Source organism: Odontomachus brunneus, unplaced genomic scaffold (genome assembly GCF_010583005.1).
Source record: "Odontomachus brunneus isolate Ranch 3 - 2012 unplaced genomic scaffold, Obru_v1 Obru_scaffold_001, whole genome shotgun sequence".
Classification (NCBI taxonomy): Eukaryota; Metazoa; Arthropoda; class Insecta; order Hymenoptera; family Formicidae; genus Odontomachus; species Odontomachus brunneus.
Window position 1 is genome coordinate 7,214,123 of NW_022639451.1, and position 10,281 is coordinate 7,224,403.

The 10,281-nt window shown below is 33.7% G+C and overlaps 2 protein-coding genes across 3 annotated transcripts in view; one reads left to right on the forward strand and one right to left on the reverse strand.

Moving 5' to 3' along the window:
- Window positions 1-10,281, forward strand: part of LOC116840803 — a 57,252-nt gene that overhangs the window by 30,957 nt on the left and 16,014 nt on the right. The gene's annotated exons all lie outside the window — the stretch shown is intronic.
- Window positions 1,875-10,264, reverse strand: LOC116840729. 2 transcript variants are annotated; one of them, XR_004377409.1, is made up of 3 exons: window positions 9,744-10,264; window positions 9,018-9,173; window positions 7,353-7,590 (listed from the first exon to the last, which is right to left on the reverse strand). XR_004377409.1 is itself a non-coding variant. In XM_032807872.1 (2 exons), exon 2 carries the CDS (start codon window positions 3,182-3,184, stop codon window positions 2,363-2,365), a length of 822 nt encoding a protein of 273 aa, XP_032663763.1. In that variant the 5' UTR covers window positions 3,185-3,330; window positions 9,744-10,264; the 3' UTR covers window positions 1,875-2,362. The 2 variants fall into 2 exon arrangements, 1 of the variants encoding a protein (XP_032663763.1); XM_032807872.1 differs by lacking the exons at window positions 7,353-7,590; window positions 9,018-9,173 and adding an exon at window positions 1,875-3,330.

The window sequence follows — 10,281 nt, forward strand, 5'->3', positions numbered from 1 at the left end:
TGAGAAACATTGTCACGGCTTTTTTAAAATGACAACACAATATATAGCTATCAAGTAAATAAGGCCTAAAAAATATACCCCTACCTTCCACTTCTATTCCCGCTATTTCTATAATGAACAGCTCAAATATCTCCAGCGACTTCAAACGAATAACATTCGGAATATTCATCTTGTACAATTGACAGAACTGCAAACCAGAATGTATGTTTGTATGAATTTCTTCGAAATAGTCTAAATTAGCTTGGAAGTAGTGGTGTATGATGTGAAATTTGACAGTACTTTGCCAGTTATGTTTATTTTAGCATAAACGATAGTATATTTATGCGAACAAAAATCTATGGCAGACAACGATATACTTGTTAAATAAATACTTGCAATTTTACTAGAAAGTAGAGAAACGTGCTTATTCGAAACTGAACTGGTCAGGTTTCAGGGTTAGCCTTTATATACCTGCGTGTTCGCCCCTCCTTATAACGAAGCCCTCCTGCCCGCCATGCTTAGGTCGTTTTTGGAAATAGTTGTTGAATCTGTACAAGGAAGGTTTTCGGAAATGTTTACGCCTCATATTGTAAGTGAGCTGTAATAACGACATCCGCCGCTGTATGCTTCTTTGCAAGGTCAAACTGAACTAACTTTCTTTTCACTTTGATGTATCGTGATTTTGTATTCTACCCGAATAACGATTTGAGAGTCATTACCGATGGATTTACACAATAAAATTCATAATGAAATTTAGAATACAATACTCTCTTGATAGCTTTCCTTTCGATAACTTTCCGTTTCCAAAAATTTTCCGCCCCTACAGGCCTTTGGGCGGAAAGTCATCGAGAGAGTATTGCAAGAAGTAACGATATAACGATGGACATTACTAACCGACACTAATATATTCTCGCGTCTCACTAATTTATGTAACTCACGTAATAAAACGTAACCAACTGCGTATAACAAATTAAACATAAATCGGATAAGAAATCGATGAAACAAAATAACAAATCATCGCGTATTAAATTTATTTATCACATATTTACACTTTAAATCAAATGACTACAATCATCACCCCAAGTGGCGAAATATTTGCAATCCTTTTCTTTCCATTTCTTCAAGTATGGTACTTGGTAATTCCAGTTTCTTTAAATCCTCTTTCGTCAATATGCTCTTCGTTGTTATCCTCTTCATAATAAATTGCAAGGAAAAATCCCTCAGAGAATAATCTGGCGAAATGCAGAAAAATATATAAGTAACAAAATATCAGCCGCATTTGATGTGTTGACATAATATTGATACTACGATAGAATGGAAGGATCAAAATCACATTTACTGTGTCACTCCTTTGTATACTGACATATATTTTTCTTTCTCGATGGAATATATATGGCGTTTTATAGACAATCATTCCAGATATCAGAAATACTTCAGATATTAGATTTGGCTTATGGATGTAAAATATGCCTATACGATTATTAAGTTCCTTTTTCTTATTTTGATTAACTAAGTATCGGATGTGTTTAATTAGAACGTCACGTATAGCGTACATGTCTCCTGGCGCGATTCCTGAACATTGATGTCTGCAAAAGTCATCTAGAACAATGAATAGTAAAAGAATAATTTATAATATTGTTACACTCGCGGACGCGGAGAGGAATAAGACACTTGAATACAAAACGAACAGGAACTTTATTATAAAGCAATCCAATATGCACATCCAGACAGTTTGCAAGCTGTCGAGAGACTCTCTCTCACGGCTGTTATAATCAAACAGCCGAAACACACTCTTAGCAACCGTTGTCAAAGATCTCGTCTCGCAACCCGCGGACTTCAGATGCGACGCACTCGCAACACTGCCCCCCTCTCTATCAATTGTTGTCCCGACAATTGATTCTGTTTGTCTTCTGGGGTTCTGTCTTGTCCTGACCTCAGCTGCTGCTGCAGGTCTTTTGGAACGTTGAATTCCCCATCTGAAGAACAGCAGAAACTTCCATCATCTTCCCGTAGAAAATCCATCGTGTCGTTCTTTAATTCTCAATCTCTTCTTTCTTCGATCAGAGTCTTCAGAAAAGGGGGGGGAATAATTTCCATGGTCCCGTCAATCTCCCAAAGGAGATATCCCCAAGTCTCCACCTTGGCATTTGCCCTTTGCTCATAGCAAAGGCCTACAGGAAAAAACCATGGCCAAAAAACCTGTAGGCAAGGTGGGCTTCTAAGTTGATAACGAAGTGAAGACCACCAACTGATTGAACTGCTTTTACTGCAAGAAACAAGACGAAAAAACAAGCAAACACTTTTCCACTAAATCTTACTTATAATTAGGTTCAAAAATAATTAATCCCTCTCCTGATAAGAGGCTAATCTATCCAAAGTCAATTCAGGCCAATTTCAAAGTCTTCGCACGCTCAATTGCCACACGAAGCGAACTTATCCCCTCCACTTGAAGAGTACGTTTAACAAAACCATCAGATAAAGCGGCAATAAATTGAGAACAAGCGATCTTCTCACGCACCTCAAGCGAGCACTCAGGATACGCTTTTCGTGACAAGCGCTCCAAATCCGCGCCTAACGACGCGAAATCTTCTCCCGAACACTGTTTCCGATTAGTGAACTGAGAATAAAAGTTCTGCGCAAGTTCACCCTCACCGAAACGCAACTCCAATTTCGATCTAAGATCCGCAAATGTGAGAGTGTCGTTCCCATTGTCACACAAATCGAGTAAAGCACGCGCTTTTCCTCGGAGACAAGAAGCCAGAACAACCGCTCTTTCCGCTTCCGACCATTGATTTGCACTCGCGATTAATAAAAATTGAGAAAGATATTCGCGCCACGGAGCCGTCCCGTCGAAAGTATCCGGTTTTAGTTTTAACGCGGAAGCTGTTCGCCCATCCCCACTCGCCCTCTCCTCCGCACGCGACCCGTGTAACTCACGCATCGCGCCCCCCGCGCTCTCGCACGAAGAAACATTCTCGGAGGGACTTAGCTGTAAAAGTCGTTGCTCCAGGCAACTCAGAGCTACGTCGCGCTCTTGTAGACGAGCCTCCATCTCGCTGCGAAAACGCTGCTGTTCCCGACTCTCCTGCCGCCGCTCCTCGCGCAACTGCTGTAGCTGTAACAGCACGGCTTCCAAAGTGCCCTCCGCCGGAATCGACGTTGCGGCCTGGGAGCGAGTTCTCACCGGGGAGTGTGTCATCGCCATTTCGAAGGAAACTCCCTGCAGCGTTGCACTGAATCACTCACTCACGTCTCGCTGCGTTTGTGTCTCCGATATCGGTCCGTCGGATCGTCGAATCCCGGACGAGCCCCCAAAATGTTACACTCGCGGACGCGGAGAGGAATAAGACACTTGAATACAAAACGAACAGGAACTTTATTATAAAGCAATCCAATATGCACATCCAGACAGTTTGCAAGCTGTCGAAAGACTCTCTCTCACGGCTGTTATAATCAAACAGCCGAAACACACTCTTAGCAACCGTTGTCAAAGATCTCGTCTCGCAACCCGCGGACTTCAGATGCGACGCACTCGCAACAATACAATGAAGAAACACAATGCACTTCCAGTACTAAATACTAAATACTAAATACTAAATACGTCTGATTTGCCATGCATACTCATATTAGAGCTAATGAATAGCATAACATCATGCAATATCCATTCTTATGAAAATATTAGGCTGTACAGATTAATACTATATTACTACTATATTAATACAGATTAATACTATATTAATACTATATTAGTGGCATAACACAAATATGATATTCAATTGTTGTAGAACATGCTTTCCCTGTATAATTTTAATAAATAGAAATACGAGAATGTAGATACGAAAAATATTACTGTTAAACTTCTTTGACAATAAAACGTACTGATTTAAAATCTATTATACAAGGTGGGAGCTCGAAAGTTCCAGCCAGACACTAAGATTTTACGGGAAATTTAAATTTAAACAAAAAATTTCCTATAAATGTGTAAAAAAATATTTAGTTAAAAAGTTAATGTCCAAAAATCACGGTTTATATATATTTTTCCAAATATCTAGAAAAAAGGGTTGCTTAATAAAAATACCGAAACAAAATTTGTAGAGAATTAAATTATCTTTCAAATAAGATCTTTCAAATAAGATAATTGTAATACGTTACATAAGTTTTGAGATAACCAGTTTCAAACGTATAAAAAAAGTGTTCTTTTCGGTTATCAACGAGAGAGAGAGAGTGAGAGAGAGAGAGAGAGAGAGAGAGAGAGAGAGATAAAGCTTCTTAAAATACTCTTCATTTATGCTGTTATAATTATAGTCTACGCTGTAAAAAATTAATTAGAAAGTACTTACAGAGGCTGATACAACGCATCCTAGTCTGCCGCTCGTTTTTAGTGCGTTTGCTCCTTTCATGTTCTATTGGAATCTTTTATTTTGAATTGAATTTAATATTTCTGTATTACTTAAATTATTCATATTAAGATCTTGTACTTCTTTTTTGAACTGAGTGAGAAAAATTGTCACGTCTTTTTTAAAGTGACAACGCCAACATTTTGCAGAAGTATCACTTTTTTCTCTTCTTTTTTCGCTATTTCTATAATGAAAACCTCGCACGGCTCCAGTAACTTCAAACCGATAACATTCAGGATAATTTTCATCTTGTACAATTTACAGAGCTGCGAACCAGAATGTATGTTTGTATAAATTTCTTCGGAATGGTTTATGTTAGCTTGGAAGTAGTGGTCTATGATATAAAGTTTGACAGTACTTTGCCTAGTTATGTTTATTTTAGCATAAACGATAGTATATTTATGCGAACAAAAATCTGTGGCAGACAACGATACACTTTTTAAATAAATGCAGTTTTATTAGAAAGTGGATGACCGAGCTCATTCGACTTGAACGGAAGCATCAATAAAGTTATAATATAAAAAGAATACGTTATTACAATTATCGATTATGATATATTTAATTTTTCCAAAAACTGGTGAATGATAGGTTTGCATATTTATGACAGAATTTACTGCATAACGAGTTCCTTTTAATCTAACCTATGAAACACAATAACAATTTTGAAAAGACGTTAGTAATAAGATTTTATAATCATTATACTCGTTTACTAAATTGAGTTTTGAAATAAACGTTCCGTACGAAAGTCTTACCAAGAAGCCTTCGTTACACACAAATCTGTGACACAGATGCATTTGATGTTTCAATGACAAAGAATACGCGGGACATTTCCTAGACGTTATAACTGTACTCTTTAATTTGTTTGTGTTAACCTTCAAATCGCATTGTGGAAAAATTCTTTGTTGGGCCGAATTCCCTCATAATTTTTCCATAATGCAATATATAATGATGTTTTATTTTCAATGTACATTTAAAAACTCGAATATACAAGTTTAAATATGTTGGTACCAATGTCTCATATAATTCAATAATATTGTTTGTAATGGATTCTAACATCGATATATTAACTATTTTTCGTAACATCAAATAAAGTTTCCATATTGTATTTTTAGTTGGTATTAAATCATCTATAAATAGACTAAGATTTGAAATTAAATAATGCATTTCTGATGCAGACAAAATAATCATTTCACTTTTTATTGTTTCTAATTTAAAAAAGGGATATTAACATTAAATGAAGGATGAGTAAAAGTTTGAATTCTCTCATTGAGTATCTCTATAGAAAATGCGTTTTCTTCACATATAAAATAACGTAAAATTTTAGCAACATCATATCTGCAAATTCCTTCCAATAAATCGTGCATTGGGTCGACTGATATATTTCTAGTTACGTGAAAATTAATTATATTGTTAAAAATATAAGTTTCTACAATCCCATGATTATTATCGGTTGTTTGTAATTCTCAATATTTTTTAATAAACTACTGTTTTAAACTGTAGTCTTATGTATTTCTTCTTCAGACATGTAACATATACGACAACAGTGAGAAGAATTAAAACTTTTACTAAAACCTAATATCGTATTTAGACCTAAATTGTCATCCAGGATATGACATAAAATAAAATAAATCTTTTTTATTACTCCACCAACATTAATAGAAATTCCTTCAGTGCAAAGTTTATTAATATCATTAATAACATGAGCAAAAATTCGTTTATTGCCCAAAGCTTTATGATGTTGGTAATTATGCAATTGTACCAAAAGTAGGTTTTCTAACAAGCTAGAAAATTTACTTGGCAAATTACTAATAGCGCAATACACAACACTAATTTTATTCCTGTTTTTACAAGACTCTAAAGGATTATTAATTTCAAGATCATCGAAGTACAGAGTAAGTGGCAAAATAAATTTACCATTTGAATTTTTTGTAATTGATTTCCAAAACTCAGTTTGGCAAATAGAAATTAAAGATTTACTCTTTTTAGCTAATTCCATAAAGGATGTTATTTTTAAATATACATCTGGAAGCTCTAAAAATTTTGTTAAAATCGATTTTATGGGTACTATACTTAATTTTTGGTACTGTATATACGATTGAGTTCTTCTTTTAGTTTTATCATACGATAAAGTACTATTACTAATTTTGGTAGAAATAAGAAATTTTTTCTTTTAAATATTTTAGTGTCTGGTATATGTTTTTAAATGGTTCAAAGCCATGTTTTATTGTATGTAACAAAATATCTAAGTGTTGTACATTTTTACATTTATGTGATATAAAATCAACGCAAACTGAAATATAATTTATAGCAATATCATTTATAATCTCGTGTATCATTTTTCTGTTTAAATATCCAGCCGCGTATAGTTTTGTAACGAACCAAAGAGCATATTCACATATAAAGTCTTTAAAAACTTCAATATCTACTTTGTCTGCATCATCAATCAGCTTGAATAAACTATCAGTATTAAAAACTTGAAACTTACTTTCAAAAGAACATTGTGATAATATATTTTATGATTCGATATCACTCTGTACTATGTTCTTTTGGCATAATATATCTTGTATAGATACTTTTCTTAAATGTGATTTTATCACGTGAGTTCGTAAAGTATAAACATTATTATATATACCAACGTAGTTTGTAAAGTTACATTTCACTTCCGAGTTCATAAGCATTCTGTGTTTCAGTTTGATATGTAACATTACTGTTTCAATCGATAAGAAACTTTTATCACAAAAGAAACATAAAATCATTTTCAAATGAATCTTATCTACTAACAAGTTATAATGATATATATATATATATATATATATATATATATATATATATATATATATATATATGAGTGCTATTTTAATTAATTGCTTTATTTTCGTCTCGGAATGATTGAAAAATTTTGCTCAATACGTACTCTGTACTAGGAAACATTATATTCCATTTTGTTGTAAAATTATAAATACCTTTCTGAATTAATGTCCAAATATGTTTGCTCATCGGAGGATAACTTATTTGAAAAACGTGAAACGTTTTAAAACAAATATCTATAGCTTCTATAATACTTGTTGTCTTATATAAGATATCATCCATTTGCACATACATTTCCTTAATCTCATCCGGTGATCCAAGAATAATTATATAAGGTTGTAATGTAATTTTCAATATTTCTGCATTTTTTTGTGCTTCTTCTCTAATAATAGTCGTCTTCAGAAACCTAAAAATATAATCCATACTATAAGATTTAAAAAATCGTTAATGCTGATAAATATTTTAACAAAAACATTTTTATTTAAAATATAATATTTAGATGCACGCTTATTTTATCAGGCTTAATCTTGAATTTGCTATTGAAGACCTATAATATTTGTCATCATGTTTTTTTATTGTTTTTGGCGGGACTAAATATGGGAGCAATATAAAACCTTGAACAATTTTTATATCTAAAACAAAATTATAAAGTTGTTCTAGTAATTAAAGCAATCAGTATTAAGGCTCCTGGATACTCGCTGCAGCCAATTTGTTTGATTACGTCACAAGCGAGAGAAATCATGTCAATTTATGCGACGGTGTATCATGGAAATATATATATATATGGAAATAAAAGAATATATGCTCAAAAAATGGTACTTGTAATAGATTCAGCACACTTACAATAATGCACACTTACGAACACTTTTCTTTAACCTAAACCTGAACCTGAACAATCAATAAATACTCCTAAAATGGCTGTGATATTTGGCCTTACTGGAAAGGAAAAAACGTTAAATGACAGCTGTCGAACAGAGAAATATCAATTCTTACGTGTAAAATGATGCTCTAATTACAACGTCCGTACATTGTTCAGACTTCATGGTCATGTAATAATTATCTGAATATTTTTAAATAAATAAACCAATTTCTATTGCATATTCCTGTAGCTTAATTTTCGAAATATGATATTATACTTTTATAAGGTATTTTTTTATTAACAATTTTCCAGCTTATAACACTTCACAGTTGCTATACCGATAAATGTCTTATGTTAACAATATACTTATGTTATACATGGCCTTTATATATATAAAAATGTAAATTTGGGATTGTGCAAAAACGTATTACCATCCAATATGAGTTCGCGCAATACCAAGTTAACACCCAGTGTGTGTGTGTATGTGTGTGTGTGTGTATATATATAAAGGCCATGTATAATCATATAAAATAAGTATATTGTTAACATAAAACATTATTGTGAAAACTTCTAGTGATAAACCTAATAAATTAATCGTTATTATATCTTTTTTACATGATATAAAACACACACACACATACACACACATATATATACATATATTTTTTTTAATAATAAAACACATATAGTAAAAAGATACTGGCATAATAGTCTTAACTTTTATCCATACTCTATGTAATTTTTTTATGTCTTGTACTTATATTTTTATATGTTATCACTGCTGATTATTCATGGCAATTCATAGCAATTTCACATGGACGAAGTGGCATTTGTGGTATAAAACCACAATATATTTATATATATATAATATCGCTTTATATCATAAATACAAAGTCGACAATTTGTATAATCCGGTATAATATATAAAATATGATAAAACATGCAAGCAATAATGTAAAAATAAAAAACCTTACTTTCGAAATTTTCAGTGAGACACTCCAGCTTCAAGTATTTTAATACATTTTTCACTTCTTCATTTGCCATAGTCCTGTGGATTCCTCGTCAATATTAGTCAATTATTGCTCTAGGCACATTAAATTATCCTTGGACGTCACTTTGGAGTACCCAACCTGTAAAGTAGAAGAAGAGAATTTATATCATCACAGAACGCCAGACGGCCCTGACTCTCGAAAAAATATTGCGCACGATATTTAGTGACATGCTATAGTTCACGTAACATATACTATATTTCACCAAATATCGTATAGGATATTATTTTCGAGAATCAAGGCCCAGATAATAAGGCAGAGAGAGAGAGAGAGAGAGAGAGAGAGAGAGAGAGAGAGAGAGAGAGAGAGAGATTGCTATAAAGGCAGAAATTTTCAGAAAATTCTAGAATAGATAGCGCGGTTCGTGGGATTCACGTCTAGATGGAAAGTTAGATATATACGTAAAGTAATACTTTTCTTGTCTAATCATGTAGTTAGTGAGGAAGAAAGAGAATAACCAGTACGAGCATATATCGCGTCTTCTCTTCCTTCTTTTTCATTAACTACATGACAGAACAACAAAACTTATTCTACGCATATATCCGTCCTTCCATCTAAGCTTCCTTCGAACAAATCGCACAGTCTATTCTATTAGTCTATGGAATATTTATATCGCTAGGTAAGATAGAAAAAGAGAGGTTAAATACTCACGTCTCTATATTTGATCCATTTGATCTCCAATCTGATCACTGTATCTGATCACTGTATCGATTTTACATGAGAACCTCGAACAAACTATTACAGGATAACTTCGAATAACTCTCTCCTGCCATCGAGAAGTTTCGAGAAGATATTCACTTATGCTCACCAACGTCGATGGGATCATAATGCTCTGCGCGCGATAAACGAGCGTGTAGAACACGCGAGCGTTAGACTCGCTGACGCTCTCGTTTGTTTTTGTCGCGCGCAATGGCTGCATTCAGCAGACTCAACAGTTGCACAACAGTTGAGTAATTTGTCAATGTAATTGGTCTAGATTTAGGGATTTAATAGCAAGTACCAATAATCGTTGATTGCTCACTGAGCGCTTTTTCTACTGAATGCGCCCAATATATCACGGTTCCAATCTTCATCTCTACGCGAAGACGCTGCGTTAGCGCTGGCGGCATTGCTGTTGTTAAGTAAACAGCCTCGTGCCTTTCGCACGTCTTTGGTTGTGTTCACTTTGGACACTCACGCATTGTAAGCG